This window comes from Pyrus communis, chromosome 4, assembly GCF_963583255.1.
Source record: "Pyrus communis chromosome 4, drPyrComm1.1, whole genome shotgun sequence".
NCBI lineage: Eukaryota > Viridiplantae > Streptophyta > Magnoliopsida > Rosales > Rosaceae > Pyrus > Pyrus communis.
The window spans coordinates 342,428-360,337 of record NC_084806.1 but is presented as its reverse complement, the minus strand read 5'-3'; the positions used below and the strand labels follow the sequence as shown (position 1 = coordinate 360,337).

Below are 17,910 nucleotides of genomic sequence, written 5' to 3'. Positions count from 1 at the left end.
AAATTGGTTGCAACAAAATAAGAGAACATTCCCCTCCCATTTGACCCTTCTCTTTTTAAAGTCGTTAATCGACAGAAGTGTCCCCGCTGGAGTCCACTGCCCGTCTATCATTGCTGAGTTGGAGCCTTTGAGGTCCAGCAAAAGGAAGAGGGGTGCTCTGCTCTTACTCCTTCAATTGCCATTTTATTTATTTATATTTATTTTGTTATGATAGTTTCTATGATGATCATGTCATGTTACCACCACCTCCATCCTAATAAACATTCAGTTTCGTAGTAACACCCTCCCTCTCCCTCCGTACATTCTCTCTCTGTACAAGTCGGAGCTCTGCTCCGTCCTCCCTTCCTAGAATTCCGGCAAGCTGTCCGATCATAATTCCAAATCCAATTCTGTCCCTCTCTGTAGCTCTACTTGTTCTGATGAACCACCATCTTCTCTAGGGTTTCTCATCGGTAAGCCGATTCCGCAGAGATGTCTCGGCAAGCGGCGTCGGCCCACTTCCACAAATCCAAGACTCTCGATAACAAATACGTAAGCAAGTTCATAGATAGCTCAATTTCCAGTTCACAGTTTCTTCCGTAGTAATGTGTAATTTGTGTTTGGAATTAGAATGTCGACAGTTTCTTCTCTGCAGTAATTGGTAAATAAATTGAGGGTTAGGGTTTTTGTTTTTCGATAGTGTCTGTATTTCGTTCCCTGCATTTTCCTAACTGAGCGTTTGCGTTGAACTGTTTAGAGGTTACTAATTTTGTGATTTTCAGCTTCATGGTTTGTTGGTTTTCACTGACACTCTCCTCCATTTGGCTTCTGAGAAACTAATGCTTTATTGCTCTAATTCTTAGTCTGGCACTGGCAGAAAATATCTTCAACAAGTCCTCTTTCGAAAAAAAATTAAGATAAATTCATCAACGTCTAGATATGGTGTTAGGATATCCAACAAATCTTTCGTATTATTCGTATTTTGAATTATGTGAATATTTTTGGTGTAGATGCTTGGAGATGAGATTGGAAAGGGAGCATATGGTCGAGTTTACAAGGGTTTGGATTTGGAGAATGGAGACTTTGTCGCAATTAAACAAGTTTCTTTGGAGAATATTGCTCAGGAGGATCTCAACATTATAATGGTTGGACCAGCTTTCCTTTGTCTAGCAGTTGTTACATGTTCTTACAAATAACCATGAAGGAAATAGAATTGCAATAGCACATGTTTTTAGATAGTCTTTGTCAATTAAATGTGAATATATGTATATATGTGTGTTCATGTAGATATGGCTGGGCTTGAAGGCCATTTGTTTCAGAGGATTTATATATGATTTTGCAAATTCGGCTATGTGTCGTAAAAGTCAAAATTATGATTTATATTTATGTTACTCAAGCATACCATCTCTCCTGCATATGTTGTTTCCAGTTTACACTACATTAATTTGGCTCACTGGCTGCTGTTTTTCTTTTGATTGCTTCTCTGGTCGTACAATGCGGTGACATTTTAGCAAGAGATTGATTTACTCAAGGTATGTTTTATTTCTTTGTTGTCATCTTTGCTTTTCTGATGTCAATTATTTACCTTAAGCTGAAATCTTTTACCATAAATCATGTCCCGTTATTGTATGTTAGCACCTGTTGCAGATCAACTTTCTGGGGTTTAAATGAGGACCCCTTGAAATGGGTTGATTTTTGTGTACCTGCAACTGTAGCCTATAGCCGTCCTTCATATTTTGCACATTTATCCTTCTGTCAGGATTCTGTTAAATGATAGGAGTCAGTTATAGTTTTTGGCAGGTCTTATATATGTTTGTATTGTTGATTAAAGTATTAGCGAAAGCTGATTGAAATTTTGGGCCTGGCCAACACGATCCGCTGTATACAGTGGTTTTGATGCATTTCTTCTGAAATGCTGTTGCTGAGTTGCCCTTTGCTAACCTACTAACACTAGACATTCGGGATGCCTTTGGAATGAGATGCATGCTGAGTACAATGCTTAGGGAATTAAATTCACTTTTGCAGAATTTAAATCACAAAAACATTGTGAAGTACCTTGGATCCTTAAAGACAAAGACTCATCTTCACATAATCCTGGAGTAAGTGAGCTCGCAATTTTCCCCAATATTTCATGTGGAAACTCTGTTGAGAAAACTTTGTGATGTTTTTATTGCTATACTTGTAGATATGTGGAGAATGGCTCACTTGCAAACATTATCAAGCCAAACAAATTTGGACCTTTCCCAGAATCATTGGTAGCCGTGTACATTGCTCAGGTTCCATAATGTCCTTGCTGTTCGTTATTTGTATGTGTAGGTGCGTGCAAGTTAGATATTTTAACTTGATATTTGTTATAAACTTATGATACAGGTTCTGGAAGGGTTGGTATATTTACATGAGCAGGGAGTAATCCATCGGGATATCAAGGGTGCAAATATATTGACAACTAAAGAGGTGACTTACATGTGTATTTCTCATCTTTTCTAGATGAGTTTACTTTGATAGTTACCATCACCTTCTTGTGAAGTATTTGTTCGATTGGGATTTCAAGCGTGCAAAGATATTGGTCTACAATCTGTTGCTTGTGTACCTTCTCCATTTAGTAATAACTTATTGTATTGCTTGATCTGTATGGGTCATCCTTTTCAGGGGCTTGTGAAACTTGCTGATTTTGGTGTTGCGACAAAACTGACTGAGGCGGATGTTAATACACATTCAGTTGTTGGAACACCATACTGGATGGCCCCAGAGGTATTCTTATTTTCCTTTCCTTTTTCCCCATTCTTTTTTTGGTTGTTGAGAAGAAATATACTTGTATAGGCAATTCATCCTCCCATATGGAAATTTCCACATGCGTGCACCTCCTGGAACCACATAATCCAAGTAATCCAGCTAAATCCTCCCAAAAGAGCACCCTTTTCTCTAGCTTTATTAGGCCCATACACTCCAAACAACCACCAATCTTGCTGTTATTCCCTGCAATAACTTTTTTATTGAAACATGGCATTCTCCCTCAGCCGACTCTAATACCGTCACACCTGGCCTCAGAGGTATATTATAGTTGCTTTTATTATGCTAATTAATTAATATTAATAATAATTATAATTATAATTATAAGGAAAAGAAAGTCTGCCTTTAGTATATGGGAGCAAGAGGAACTCAGTATTTGTTTTGTTAAAACTAGCTTGATCATGCATGCCAAAGCACAAATGTAAGCAGTCAAATGAAATCGTTTTTTGCATGACGTGCTGAATTTGTGCTGAAAAAAAATCATGCTTTTGATTCAGTAATGAAAATGCTAACGAGAGGCCTTAATTTGATGGAAATTATATATGTTTTAGGTGATTGAAATGTCGGGAGTTTGTGCTGCTTCAGACATTTGGAGTGTTGGGTGCACTGTAATTGAACTTCTTACATGCGCACCTCCTTACTACGATCTACAGCCTATGCCAGCATTGTTTCGTATTGTTCAGGTGTGTTTAACTTTCATTTATTCCCTAATTTGGTCCATTTGTTTGGCATGGTCTTTTTTTTTTTTTTTTTTTTTTTTTGGGGTGGGGTGGGGTGGGGGGTTAGGAAGCGCAAAGATGCATGTACTGCTGATTTTGAAGTGGTCATTTTCAAAATTGTGTCAGCTTGCAGTTTGAAGCTGTTTTCTTGCCCCCTTCCCTTTAGGCTTGTTGTATGCAAACAGTTCCCTATAATGCTAATTTTCTTAACATTGAGTGCTAGTGTTGACAGTTTTGTTCTTTTTCCTTTTCCCTTTGCCTTCAATTCTTTCAGGATGAGCATCCTCCCATACCTGACAGCCTATCCCCGGACATTACTGATTTTCTGGGTCAGTGCTTTAAGAAGGTGAGGCAGAGATATTTTTACTTAATGAAGAGTATTTAAGTCCACGGATAGATGGTCAAGTTTCATGGAATTTAGACTTAGAACTAAGTCTTAGCCTTGATGGAATTTTTCCTTAACTAAAAGTGGGTTAGTTGTAACTTAATTATATTCATCTATAACATTTTTGTTGCATATCTTAGGATGCTAGGCACCGCCCTGATGCAAAGACATTGCTTTCTCACCCTTGGATACAAAACTGCCGGCGAGCTTTGCAATCTTCAATTCGTCATAGTGGAACTCTAAGGTAGGTGTCATCAAGTACATCCTATGCAGTTTTTTTGTTGGGGCTGTCTTGGCTTCTTTTGTAGTATTTTTCATTAGGTGTTTTTTTTGTTAGAGCTTTCAGCTTATTCGGATTGTTGTTTGGTAATTCATTTTAAAATACCCAGTTATTTTGCAGACAAGAAGCTTCAATAGGTGCAGAAATTTCCAATGGAGATAATCCGGGTTCTGCTGAAAGTCCTTCTGCAGAGAAAGTTGAAGTAGCTGCTTCAACCATTAAAGCAGTGAGAGTCTTTGCCTTTTTGCATTACGCAAACTATAGGCTTAATTCAGTAGCAAAGTTTTTTAATCTAAGCTTTGGATTTTTCTTGTATTATCAGTGACTTGGCTCTTTTGAACTTCAGGACTCTGGGAAAGGATTATTATCAACTGAGATTCCTGATATGGGAAGATCTGATGATAACCCTGCTTCAGATGTAAAATCGGTTGAGGAGAAAACGGATAATTTAGAAGATGATCTGACAGACGAAGTTCCCACGTTAGCTATCCATGAAAAGTCATCTTTGCAAAATGGTTCTGGCAGATTATCTTCTCAGGAATTGGCTGCCTCTGAGCCAACTGAGCTTGACGAGCCACCACATGCTAGCAACCATGATGCAGTGCTGGTGAATGGTGAGGTCAGATCTCCTGAATTAACGACAAAAAATGTAAGTGGCAAACAAGGAGGAAAGGGTGTTGGTTATAGAGCTTTCGGTTTTGGAACAAGAAATCTGGATGGTAGTTTTCAAAAGGTGAGACTGCAGTAATTGATGTTGATTTTTGTCTAACTACTAGCTGGTCGTATTATGCATGTTGTCGGTTTGGTGTTGTCTTTTTTGGGTAATATTTATTGTGGTGTCATATTTTGAAGTCCTGTGTAGAGATTGTTACTACTTTAACTTCAATCTCTCATATGTCTTACTCCTAGATTTGTGTCTGTTGTTTTGAAGGCTGCTAAGATGCCAGTTTTGTTGGGAGGTAATGAACTCAGTAAATTTAGCGATACTCCAGGAGATGCTTCCTTGGATGATCTGTTTCATCCATTGGATAAGCATCCAGAGGATAGGGCAACTGAGGCTTCGACGTCTGCATCTATGTCACAGTCAAACCAAGGCAATACACCTGGGAATGATGCGGGGAAAAGCGACCTGGCTACAAAGTTGAGAGCTACAATTGCCCAAAAACAAATGGAGAGTGAAATGGGTCAGGCTAACAGCAGTGGTGGCAACCTGTTACAGCTTATGATGGGTGTTCTCAAAGATGATGTGATTGATATTGGTGGTTTGGTATGTTTCAAATTTTGAGTCCTTCTGTTTAATTTGCTGACTCGTCATCTCTAACACATTTTACTGTTTGTGTATTAGGTTTTCGATGAAAAGATGCCTGGAGAAAACCTATTTCCCCTACAGGTATTCACATTTCTTTTGTGGTTTTATGATTTATCCCATGTGTTAAGGATGTGTGATAATTTTTTTTCTTCTACGGAGTGCGTTAAAGTCTAACTAGCTACAACTCTGAAGAATTTAAGACTACAAATCTGCACCTCTGAAGCAGATTGTTTTATGAGTCTCATTTTTTTTTTTTTTTTTGATGAGAAAATGTATGAAATATACAGTAACTTTATTATCACTCGTCACAAGAGTGACATTGGTGCAGTGTGGTGCCTAAAGTGTGTGCTGCACAAATTGTAAAACAGAAACATCACACCAATCATATAAGTATTTGTCTGCCATTTTTTTATGTGGAAATAATATCTGCTATTTCTTGTTTGGTAGGCTGTTGAGTTCAGCCGGTTGGTCGGGTCATTGAGACCAGATGAAACAGAAGATGTTATTGTCTCCGCCTGTCAGAAACTCATTGCTATCTTCCATCAGCGCCCAGAGCAGAAAATTGTTTTTGTTACCCAGCATGGTTTGCTCCCTCTAGTGGAATTGCTTGAAGTACCTAAAACTCGTGTATGTGGACCCATTTTTACCTCTCTGGTCATGTTTATGAGAATTATAAAAGATGGTTGTCCACTTTTCAATTAGCTTTCTAATGGCTGTATGTGATTGTTGTTTCCCACTTTTGCAGGTTATATGTTCTGTGCTTCAAATTATAAATCTGATAATCAAAGATAATACTGATTTCCTGGAAAATGCTTGTCTTGTGGGTCTGGTGAGTTATAATGCATTCAGGTTTTTGTGTTTTGTTATTCTGCAGTTGCATCTGGGCTATTGGCATCACTGAAAATTGAATCAGTTTTCTTTACATGCATACACATCTTATCTTTGTTTCTTCCCTCTATCTGAGTTTTATACTCCAGAAATTCGTGTTAGGTATTTGTTATGCAGCTTTAATTCCCATTGCTAACTTATATGACAGATCCCAGTGATAATGAGCTTTGCTTTTCCTAATCATTCCCGGGAAATTCGTATGGAAGCAGCTTATTTCTTACAGCAGCTTTGTCAATCAAGGTTGTGCTCCCTTCTGTAGTTAGTCATAATATTCTTGTTCACCGGAAAGTAGAGTTTGAGGTTGACATTGAGGATTTTTATGCAGCCCTTCAACGTTGCAAATGTTCATAGCCTGCCGTGGAATACCTGTTTTGGTGGGCTTTTTAGAGGCTGACTATGCAAAATTCAGGTTTGTGCTTCTGTTTTTTTCCCTGTTGTTACTGTTAACCTAATTAAAAGTTAGCTAACTTTCTGTGGCCTCGCTCTCTTCTTGGGGATGGGTTATTCTCATAGAAGTTAGGCCACAGAGGACATTTTTAATTGTTTGAACCCTGAACTCCCTTTTAGAATTAGTCAGACCATTTGGCTGTGAGGGTTGGTTGTGACTGATTAAGAAATGTTATTATGTTTTCAAGCTTATTATGGATAGTTAAGATTACTTGTGTCAAATTTTTATTAGACATTTTTGTATCCAGGGAAATGGTTCATCTAGCAATTGACGGGATGTGGCAGGTCTTTAAGCTTCAACGATCAACTCCTAGAAATGATTTTTGTCGCATAGCCGCGAAGACTGGAATAATGCTGAGGCTTATTAACACCCTTTATAGCTTGAATGAGGCAACCCGCCTAGCTTCCATATCTGTCGGGGGTGGATTTCCACTAGAAGGTTCAGCTCAGCGCCCACGGTCTGGTTCATTAGATTCTGGTCATCCGATTTTTGCTCAGAGTGACGTGCTGCTTTCTACAACTGATCAACATGATCTCTCCAAGGTTAGACATGGATTGATTGATTTTCATTTGTCAACTGGAACAGCAGAACCTGCACGTGCTTCAACTTCAAACTCTCAAAGATCAGATGCCAATCAATCAGATCCAAGATATCTTCATCTAGATACTGATAGAGCTCAATCTAGCAATGTGGTAGTGGAAGCTTTAGTTCCTTCTAAATTGACAGACTCAACATCAGTAGACAAAGTAGTAAATATTACAACTAAGGAACCTTCAATTACCTCTCGGGATCTAGACCTCAGGCAGCAGCGACCTGCTAATTCTTCTAGCAGGGCATCCACAGATAGACCTCCAAAAATGATGGAAGGTACATCAAATGGGTTTTCAACAACAGTAACTACTCAACAGGAGCAAGTTCGTCCCCTTCTTAGCTTGTTAGATAAAGAGCCTCCTTCCAGACACTTTTCTGGTCAGCTCGAGTTTGTACGCCACCTGCCAGGTTTGGAGAGACACGAAAGTATATTGCCCCTGTTACATGCTTCTAATGAAAAGAAGACAAATGGAGAATTAGATTTCCTGATGGCTGAATTTGCTGGTAACAGTCTTTATCTAATCCATCATTTAGTTTATAACCTGTAAACAAGTGTGCCATTTGGAATCTTTAAATTTTATAATACGTGAACGATATAAATTAGTGTTAGGATCTAATGAATCAAACACAATTTTTTCTCCCACTCCTATTGAGCAGATATATACCAAAGTATTGATTTTAATTGCTTTCTTGTTCCATAATGTTGTTTAGCAATTACGTGGGCCCATTTTATCTACTTCTAAGTATAATTGATTCCTTCATTATTTTGCAGATGTCTCTCAACGTGGTAGAGAAAATGGGAATGTTGATTCCACTGCTAGAGTTTCACATAAAACGATGAATAAAGAGATGGGAACAGTAGCATCTATCAAAGGAGCTGCTTCCACTTCTGGCATAGCATCTCAGACGGCATCAGGTGTACTTTCTGGTTCTGGAGTTTTAAATGCTAGACCAGGCAGTGCAACATCATCAGGTTTACTTTCCCACATGGTTTCAACATTGAATGCAGATGTTGCGAGGGAATACCTAGAAAAGGTGGCTGATCTTCTGCTTGAGTTTGCGCAAGCAGATACTACTGTAAAGTCATACATGTGTAGCCAAAGTTTGCTCAGCCGTCTTTTCAAGATGTTCAATAGGGTGGAGCCCCCTATTCTTTTGAAGGTATTTTCAGAAAGTTCCGTTGATTTATGTTATTGATTTATGTTACTGCAAACTTGATAATGTTGGTGCTCTGTCATTGTACAGATACTGAAGTGTGTAAACCATTTGTCAACTGATCCAAACTGCTTAGAGAATCTTCAGCGGGCAGAAGCAATTAAATATTTGATTCCAAACCTTGAACTCAAAGAAGGAGCTCTTGTTTCTCAAATACATCATGAGGTGGGCAATCTGTCCTATTTCTAATGTTAACAATGGATTGTTGGCTAGTAAGCCGTTCGTTTTATTGTGTTTGTTGTTTGTTGTTTGAAATTAAATATATGTGACCCCCTTCTGTCCTTAAATGTATAGTATTTTAGTCTGTACGGATATTAGCTCTACATAGAATGTTGATGATAAGAAAGGAAACTTCTTTAACATAAAATGACTGAGTTATAACTGTGTTGTTCTCATTGTTTTTTCTAGGTACTCAATGCCCTGTTCAATCTGTGCAAGATTAACAAGAGAAGACAGGAACAAGCAGCTGAGAATGGAATAATTCCACACTTAATGCACTTTATCGAGTCTAATTCTCCTTTGAAACAATGTGCGTTGCCTTTACTGTGTGATATGGCTCATGCATCGCGTAATTCGAGGGAGCAACTAAGGGCTCATGGTGGGTTGGATGTTTACTTAAGCCTTCTCGAGGATGAACTTTGGTCTGTGACAGCATTAGACTCGATTGCCGTGTGCTTAGCTCATGACAATGACAACCGGAAGGTGGAACAAGCATTATTGAAAAAGGATGCAGTTCAGAAATTGGTGAAATTCTTCCAGTGCTGTCCAGAACAGTATTTCGTGCACATATTGGAGCCATTTTTGAAAATTATCACGTATGTGATTGCATATATAGTCTATTTACTAGAAATTAATTATTGTGTTTCTAACCTTGTGCATATAAACTTATTGATTGATTACGTCTTGTGTCATGTGTCTGACTGGAAGATTTTGTTTCTGAATGATTTTAAGTAGCATGTTTTACAAAGCTCCCCTTTTTCCTTTGTGGACATAACGATTGCTTTCTTTCTTTTTGCAGGAAATCATCTCGAATTAATACAACATTAGCTGTAAATGGTTTGACACCGCTGCTCATCACGAGACTGGACCATCAGGATGCTATTGCCCGTCTAAATCTTCTTAAACTGATAAAGGTGGGGGGAATTTTTACTATTCTGGAAGCTATCTATTTGCTTCTTCCTATTGTTAATACTGTTAATATGTCTGAGGCAGGCTGTTTATGAGCACCACCCGCGGCCAAAGCAATTGATTGTGGAGAATGATCTGCCTCAGAAGCTTCAAAATCTAATAGAAGAACGCCGAGATGGGCAACGATCGGGGGGCCAAGTGTTGGTAAAACAAATGGCTACTTCGCTGCTTAAGGCACTACATATTAACACCGTCTTGTAGTTAAAAGCCACGCTCCGCCCGCCCAGGACTATTTCTTTTCGTAAGTTGTAGATTTGATTCTTTCGGAAAAAGTGTATTTATTGTGTGTTGACGAGGTGGCCGTCTTTTTATATCAGTGAGCTGCTTTGCTTGGCTTTTGTTTTCCTTCTCCTTCGTACAAATATTTGATTACGCATATTCGCCTATGGACACTTTATATTTCAGTCAGTTTCACGATTTGGGGCCAAAACTCGGCATACAATCACCGAATTTGCGGTGACATTCTCTCATTCTCCGTGGTGGTTCGAGCTGTCTCAGTGAATCAAACCATTGATGCAAAAAACATTGGGAAACATAAAACCTGAATTCGCTACCAAATATGATAAAACCAAACACACTACAACTCATCAAGGTACTCAGTCTGCACACATGGTGCTTTAAATCCGAGTCACACCAGCCTAAGTTAAAACATTATCGTTACAGCACAAGTAAACAAAGCATGATTTCAACTTGTGCTGGTGTACAATCCACCGCAAAATAAAGCCACGACAGCCGCACACATTAGTCATTCGACGCCAGAAAAACCAATCCACATCATTCGCACACGGGATGGCAAGCAACTCTCATATCAAATCCGCAACATTCATCGGCATTTCGTCTATCTGCGTACTGTAATACTGCTCAATGTCTCTTAAAATCTTAATATCATCACTTTTCACAAAGTTTATTGCCACACCCTACAAAGACAAACAAATTTCCCATATTAATCAACAAATCAACAGAATATCTTAAAAAGTACTTTCTGAATCAAAATTTTGATTCATGAGCGAGGAGAAAAACAAACCTTGCGCCCGAAACGTCCAGAACGACCAATTCGATGAATGTATAGCTCTCGATTGTTTGGGAGATCATAATTGATAACCAAAGAAACCTGATGAAAGCAAAAAATATCACGATAAGAAAAGCAGTTTAAGGATTATATGAAGGGACTAAAAGCTACACTTTTTGAAGAAAAACTGATCATAATTGAAAACCATTCAAAATTGTTTGTCTAGATAGAACCTTCAACTAGGACTGCTTTTTAGTTTAAGGTTCAGGTGTCCACATCACTGTGCAGTAAATATACGGACAATAGATGTTTTACTTTTTTCTTCAAGTAAGGTTTAGGCTTTTTGTAAGAATTTAAGAAAGCAGCAAATCCTTCTCTAATTCGTAAACATTTTTCTGGTTAAATTGGGGTACCAGGTTTATTTGGTCCTGACTACCAACTGAACAGGCAAAAAGGATCTCAAATCACACACTATATTTGATTAGTTTAACTACTCGAACCAAATAAAGTCAAAGTCAAGAGATGATAGATTCTAGCTAACGATTGGACAATTGGGATAAGAAGAACTTGCCTGCTGAACATCAAGGCCCCGGGCCCAAACATCGGTTGTGATCAGGACGCGAGTATTACCACCACGAAACTCAGCCATAATAGCATCTCTTTCCTTCTGAGGCATATCTCCATGCATTGCAGAGACAGTAAAGTTATTACTCCTCATCTTTTCGGTGAGCCAGTCCACCTACCCAGTGAAATTCCAACAGTCATGCACCAGGGAATGAAATGTTAGTCAACCAGAAAAGGAAGGCATTATGGCAGTGTGCCAAAAAGGAAAACCATTGCAAACAGACTATCTTGCATGCCTCTATTCCACCTAACATATTAAATTCTAAAGCTTGTGTGTATCGAATATCGATGTATAACTAGTAGGCACTAATGAAAATAGCTAAATCAGGCACTAATGAAAATAGCTAAATCAGGATACAATGCATATGAGAACATACAATCTATAACCAAGCATCTGATTGGTGATCCCATTTTATATTTCTACTTTCCGCATGGAATCAATAACCTAACTACGGCCTTGAAACCCCTATTTTCTAATCAAACTTTGAGTTATTAGTATCACAGAGAAGTATTTACCTTTCGCTTGGTGTTGCAGAAAATAACAGCTTGTGTAATCGTAAGGGTATCATAGAGATCACAAAGCGTATCAAACTTCCATTCCTCTCTTTCGACAGCCACGAAAAATTGCTTGATTCCCTGTCATCACAAAAACACAGTTTACTACATATTTCACATTGCACAGAAAGGCAGCATACGTACAACAATACAAAACAGAAGCATTGTGTACCTCCAACGTCAACTCATCACGTTTAACAAGGATCCTAACAGGTTCAGTCATAAACTTGTTGGTCATCTCCAAAATTTCATGAGGAAGTGTAGCAGAAATCAAGCAAACCTACAATGTTACAAAGTTACAATTGATTTCAGTTTCAGAAAGAAATACTTATTTGGACAATAGTCGGAACATGACCGACATAAGCACATGTGACACATACAAATATGTGAAAGAAAGAAAAAAAAAAAATACCTGAAGCTCAGGAGGAAGATATCTGTAGACATCATAAATCTGATCCTTGAATCCTCTGCTCAACATTTCATCAGATTCATCCTGCAAAACCGAACCAGTCCCGAAAAAGATCAAAACAGGGATCAATGAAACTAGAAAGGGAAAAATCCAAAATTCACAGTTAAAAACAGAAAAGATAGGAACAAGAGACTGACAAGAACTAATAATTTGATGGCTCGAGTTCGGAGAGTTCTTCTTTTGATCATATCACAGACTCTGCCAGGAGTTCCAGATACCACATGAACGCCATACTCGAGCTTTCGAATATCCTCACCCACGCTTTTGCCTCCAATGCAAGAATGAGCTTGTATATTTATGAAATTCCCAATTGCTAATATCACCTTCTCCGTCTGCGCCGCCAATTCCCTCGTCGGAGACAATATCAAAGCCTGAACCCTATATACAATAGATACAAATATACATGCACAAAATCAAATTAAAATTTTCCCAAGAACCAAACAGAATAACAACAGAAGGAAACACTGGAGATCAAAAGTAGGGCTGACGTACTCCCGGGAGGAGGTGTCGACGAGCTGGCAGACGGTGAGGGCAATCATGGAGGTCTTGCCGGTACCGGACTGGGCCTGGGCGATGACGTCGCGGCCCTCAATGATGGGCCTGACGGCTCGTTGCTGGATGGCGGAGGGCTTCTCAAAGCCGTAGTTGTAGACGCCTCGGAGGAGATCATCCCTTAAACCCATCTGATCGAAGGTCATGATGGGCTCAATCCCGTCGGAAGTTACGAACTCCAGCTTCTCGTCACCCATTCCTCCGCCGCGTCTCGCCGATGTCTCTGTCATAGCTCTGATATTCCGATAACGACGACTATCGAGCAGGCTTGTCTGTGGTGTTGTTTTAGGGTTTGTTTGGCTGCCCTTGTTTCCCTGGATACGATTCAATCGACTGAGTCAAACGAGCGAGTGATGGAAGGCGTCGAGGGTTTTATAAACTTTTAAGTATTTAGGTTACTTTTTCACTTTCTTGTTTTTTATTTTTATTTATTTGTAAATTTAAATATTTATTTTGGCCTGGAACAAAATAATTGGGACCAAAAATGTATACTTGGATCCGAAATGACTCCATACACTTGGTACTTACACGCACTTGTATAATGATTCTTTGAACCTTAAGCTTTTTACCGTAGGTCGTAAAAAGTAGTGTGATGCCAATATATTAAACATAATTTTTTTAACCTTAAACGATATTGTAGAGGGCAGTTCGTAGTTGTTGAAACTTTAGTTCATATAGAACTCCAACAGTCTTATGAGACTTTTTTACACGTTCGTAATTGATGAAACCTCAACTAGTATAGATTTATAAGGATAACGTTATTTACATATTCATTTTTTACGTTTCACACATCTCTTTTACTTTTCGACCGTCGTATGAAATAAATGTGTTGTTTTTTTGGCATTTTGAAATCACGATCTTAACAAACTAAATTTACGAGCCACTTACACATCGAGTAAGGATAAACTTGAAAAACTGGATATTGACAGTACTTACTTTCGTAACAAATTAACACAAGCATAATTTGTCAAGTTAACATGTGAAAAAAATACAAACGCGAACATATTTTGTAAAACTAAATAGTAACATGACATCACTCATTACACTATGGTTAAAAAAAGCATATACTTGTTTTAATGGGCTCTATTGAGTTACTCGTTATCAATACTACTCGTTAAACTTGACTCGAACACTAATTTTTAGTATGTATTTTTGCGGTGTTATCAAACTGTGCATGATGAACAAGTCAAGGTAAGTTTTTTTCCTTGTACAAGTTAGTACAACATTTTAAGTAGGGCTGTTAATTGTTGAAAATTAGTGATTGCGATTATTGTGAAAAAGAGAATCAAAAGTGAAAGTAATGATTGTAGGCCTTAATGGAGGCAACCCGAATTATTCATTTTAAAGGATCTGACAACAATTCAATCCGCCGCCAACAAATTCTGTTCACACTTTTTTGTTGTCTTAGTTTTGCTGTCGATCGTTATTCCGTTGGCTGCTTTGCTTTACATGTAAAAGTTTAAAACCGACCAATTTCGAATTCTCAAAACCTTTTTAGTTTTTTGGGATCAATATTTCTCACAACAAAGTACCTAAAAAAAAGCAAGCTAGAATTCTTTCTTTTCCAAATCTCTTATCTTTTTCTTCACTTCTCTCATTTTCATCTTTGTATATCTCTATAAAGAAGTTAGCAATAAGTGTTGAAGTGATTTAATTATGACTGTTCAAATAGGAGAAAATGGGAGGGGAGAAAAAACGAGAGAGGAGAGAATCCGGATAAAAGAAACAAACTGATAAGATGAATGATAAAACTAACAGAAATCCACTTCTTTTTCCAAAGTAGCTAAAAAAACTTCTACCAACCACATCAATCCGAAAATTGTAAAGTAAAGGTAGGAATAATGTTCAAATAAACAGCAAGCCAGCTAGCAGCTGCATATATATTATATACACACAACAGTCGCATGAAATTAATTAACTAGTAATCAAATTAAGCTAGCTACCTAATAGGGAATCAACTTTGTTGTTGGCAGAAGCAGAGAGGAACTTCATGCAGATAGGAGCTTTGACAGACGCAATGGCCAGGATAGCAGCCGGAACGCCCCACAATGAATCACCGCAGATGAGTCCCGACGCCACAGCTGGCCCAAAGTCATCGGCCTTTTGCCTGTTCTTCCTCCGCCACAGGACGAGGATCAAGCTTCCCACGCACATGTCAATGGCGAAGTAGGAACCCAGGTAGAATGGAATCGCCATGCACATTGGGTTGGGAATGAACCTATAGATCCTGTACTTGGTTTCATAACGCTGTAACAGCTCGATGATTATGTTTATGGCGACTGCAGCTGCGAAAAATGAGAGTGCGAGCGCGACGCAGTTTTTGGGGAGGGAACCGACACCCTCAACTCCAAGGAGTGCAATGCCGCGGTACATTAGGCCGTAGGGTGCAGGATAAGGGCCGTCTGGATCGCCAATTGGGTAAGCTTTGTAGAAAACCCAGAATACTAATGGAGACATGACGCATCCCATGGCTGTGCCAAAGACTTGGCTGAAGAACATAGAGCGAGGAGACGAGAGCGTGAGGTATCCTGTCTTGAAGTCTTGCATGAGATCAGAAGCGGTCGAGACAATGCTCATCATCACACCACAAGAAGCAAGGCCGGCAATGACACCACCGTGGTCAAGGCCAACCCAAGCGCTGAAGATTATGATGGCAAATTTGCCATAGTTGGAAGCAAGAGACCAATCAGTGAGGCCACAGCCGTAGGCATTGCAGAAGGCCAAGACTGGGGCAATCAGATATGCAACCAGCACATGGTACCATTTCAGTTGGGGGAAGATCAAGGGTACCACACCGATGGATATGGCTGCGAGCGCAATGTAGCCAGAGAAAGCAACCCAGCTGGGGATTTGGTCTTTCAAGAAGTACTCGATTCTTCGTTGTTCATCATAGTTTGCAGAGACAACTTCAGAGGACCCTCCGGCTTCAACACTGTCAAGATTTAGGGGTGGGGATGAAGACGACTCAAGTTTCTTCTCTGATCTTTGTGCTGCGAGACTTTTCGTGGTCATGAAGAGCATGTAGACTACATGGAACAAACCGTCGCCAAGCATCATCCCTATAGCAATAAAAACCTGCAGTGAATTAAAAACATTCAAAGATTATTAGAGATCAATTCATGACCAACATTATATTGTAACTTTCAAAAACATATCTGTGAAGATATTGAAAATTAAACAAGCTACACATGGCGGAGAGGAAGTTTTAGTTAAATACCCTGTATCCTTGGATGCCGTGGAGACTGCTGGCGGATAGATTAGCGTTGTACCAGATACCTTTCTTTGTCTCAATCAAGGGCCACATGATTCCCCATGAAATAATGGCTCCAACAAGCAAGGATACATTGACCATGATAGGGCAAATCATGCCAACGCCAACATAAGTTGCTGAAAAATCAAAGTAAAACCTGCAAGTTTTGTGATCCGAGTTATTAGTGAAACAACAAAATGATACAAAAACGAGGAAATTAATATTTTGTTGAGAAAGAAATGTACACATACTTGTTAGCAAAGGCTTTAAGACCAAATGTTGGGAAGCTGGAAAATCCGCAGCCATCAGCAGCAGCGAAAAACCACTGGAAGAAGGCAAACGCAAAGCTGAAGCAGAAGCTTTTGAAGAGCACAGCAACTTGTTTCCTGCATTCGTTGATAAGAATATATTCTTACACAGATTACGTTTAATTGCAAAACCCAAAGCTACAAATCAAGGCAATGCGGTTCTTACTTTGCCAGCTTAGCTCCTTTGGGAGTGTGAAAGCTGTTGATGAGGTATGCAGTTGCAGTTCCACTCGGGTACGTTAACTTGTACTTCAAGATCATCATCTGTTGGATGTTTAAAAAAAAATTAGACCAAAACCAAATTAAGTGAACAAATCTTCATGTGTATATGTGTGAGTGTGGATTAAGTAGCGATTTCCAATTACCTTTCTGAGGGGCATAATCGAAAACAACCCGACGAAGCTGACGGCGAAGAGAAACCCAATCATCCATCCAACATCAAGCTTCTTTATGTTGATCAGGGTGTTGCCTAGATCACCTTGCGCAGCAATCTTTGCACTCATTCCCAGTAGATAACTTGCAGTTCCACCTAATTAATCACAACACAAATTAAAATTACTGGATCATTAAGCTGAGCAGCAATCAGAACACACAAATATTTGACATTAATCCCAATTGAAAATTTGTTCAATTTTTACTGTGAGGCTTTTTCACAAACACTTTGTAAACTGACAGTGATGCAAATATTATATTGTTTTCTTGCATGCAAGGCCAAATTATAGAACCAGAATATACATGATATTTGACAGATCTACAACTTCCATCAGTAATCAATGTTATCGATACGAGCAGAGATGAATGATCGATCAGAAATAGTTAATTAATGGATTTACTGCGATAAATTTGATTAGAGGATGGGTTATTGAACATACTGCTAAAGGCGATCCCGGAAGAGGCGACGACGCAAGTCTGAATGACGGTGTTTTCCTGGCGAGTGAAAGGCTGCTTCAAGAAGCCGCACTTGTCGATCATGGCGGTGTAGCCCTTCACCACCGCGAAGCCGAGCAGTCCGGCGGCGACGTTGAGCGAGGGAATAACACCGGTGGTGAGGTTCAACTTGCAGACGATGAAGTTGAAGACAATGCTGAGAATGAAGCTGGTGACCATCGACCTCACCGTAATCTGCTTGGTCCACGGCGGCACCGCCGTGGCCTTGAACGCCTCCTCAACATTCAACTTCTTTTTGGTCTTTCTGGCGGTGCCCTTCTTGGCATCCAAGTCGTCACTCTGGTTATCACTGCCCTTGCTAAGGCTTCTCTCCATGATTCGATTCGATTTTTTTTTGTGCCTGAGACCGTGGACGCCTATATATATATATATGAGAGTAGAAAGTCTGAGCCAGCTAGGATTC

At 39.3% G+C, this 17,910-nt stretch overlaps 3 protein-coding genes across 3 annotated transcripts; 1 reads left to right on the top strand and 2 right to left on the bottom strand.

Annotated features, from left to right (window-relative positions):
* The first annotated feature begins 28 nt into the window (after positions 1-28).
* LOC137732183 (MAP3K epsilon protein kinase 1-like) lies at positions 29-10,200 on the top strand. Its single transcript, XM_068471481.1, has 24 exons — positions 29-531; positions 990-1,124; positions 1,491-1,511; positions 2,005-2,078; positions 2,165-2,255; positions 2,350-2,433; positions 2,629-2,730; positions 3,321-3,452; positions 3,763-3,834; positions 4,014-4,117; positions 4,274-4,379; positions 4,500-4,886; positions 5,085-5,420; positions 5,499-5,543; positions 5,910-6,089; positions 6,208-6,291; positions 6,499-6,590; positions 6,676-6,759; positions 7,046-7,893; positions 8,162-8,550; positions 8,635-8,769; positions 9,013-9,419; positions 9,623-9,737; positions 9,817-10,200. Exons 1-24 carry the CDS (start codon positions 472-474, stop codon positions 9,991-9,993), a joined length of 4,260 nt encoding a protein of 1,419 aa, XP_068327582.1. The 5' UTR covers positions 29-471; the 3' UTR covers positions 9,994-10,200.
* Positions 10,201-10,322: 122 nt separating this feature from the next.
* LOC137732184 (eukaryotic initiation factor 4A-3) lies at positions 10,323-13,346 on the bottom strand. The gene is made up of 8 exons (XM_068471482.1): positions 12,942-13,346; positions 12,587-12,827; positions 12,393-12,473; positions 12,153-12,260; positions 11,942-12,061; positions 11,373-11,540; positions 10,817-10,903; positions 10,323-10,709 (listed from the first exon to the last, which is right to left on the bottom strand). The coding sequence occupies exons 1-8, from the start codon at positions 13,229-13,231 to the stop codon at positions 10,596-10,598; spliced, it is 1,209 nt and encodes a 402-aa protein (XP_068327583.1). The 5' UTR covers positions 13,232-13,346; the 3' UTR covers positions 10,323-10,595.
* Positions 13,347-14,718: 1,372 nt separating this feature from the next.
* On the bottom strand, positions 14,719-17,853 carry LOC137731130 (probable metal-nicotianamine transporter YSL7). Its single transcript, XM_068470221.1, has 6 exons — positions 17,432-17,853; positions 16,925-17,088; positions 16,726-16,823; positions 16,503-16,637; positions 16,219-16,408; positions 14,719-16,076 (listed from the first exon to the last, which is right to left on the bottom strand). Exons 1-6 carry the CDS (start codon positions 17,820-17,822, stop codon positions 14,937-14,939), a joined length of 2,118 nt encoding a protein of 705 aa, XP_068326322.1. The 5' UTR covers positions 17,823-17,853; the 3' UTR covers positions 14,719-14,936.
* Positions 17,854-17,910: the final 57 nt, after the last annotated feature.

Coding starts and splice junctions, on each gene's coding strand:
- LOC137732183 (XM_068471481.1), top strand. CDS start 472: ATGTCTCGGCAAGCGGCGTCGGCCCACTTCCACAAATCCAAGACTCTC. Junction 1,125..1,490: donor AGGATCTCAACATTATAATG/GTTGGACCAGCT, acceptor GTGACATTTTAG/CAAGAGATTGATTTACTCAA. Junction 1,512..2,004: donor AAGAGATTGATTTACTCAAG/GTATGTTTTATT, acceptor TCACTTTTGCAG/AATTTAAATCACAAAAACAT.
- LOC137732184 (XM_068471482.1), bottom strand. CDS start 13,231: ATGACAGAGACATCGGCGAGACGCGGCGGAGGAATGGGTGACGAGAAG. Junction 12,474..12,586: donor CCATCAAATTATTAGTTCTT/GTCAGTCTCTTG, acceptor TCGGTTTTGCAG/GATGAATCTGATGAAATGTT. Junction 10,710..10,816: donor CTGGACGTTTCGGGCGCAAG/GTTTGTTTTTCT, acceptor TTGTCTTTGTAG/GGTGTGGCAATAAACTTTGT.
- LOC137731130 (XM_068470221.1), bottom strand. CDS start 17,822: ATGGAGAGAAGCCTTAGCAAGGGCAGTGATAACCAGAGTGACGACTTG. Junction 16,824..16,924: donor CGATTATGCCCCTCAGAAAG/GTAATTGGAAAT, acceptor AACATCCAACAG/ATGATGATCTTGAAGTACAA. Junction 16,077..16,218: donor ACGGCATCCAAGGATACAGG/GTATTTAACTAA, acceptor AATTCACTGCAG/GTTTTTATTGCTATAGGGAT.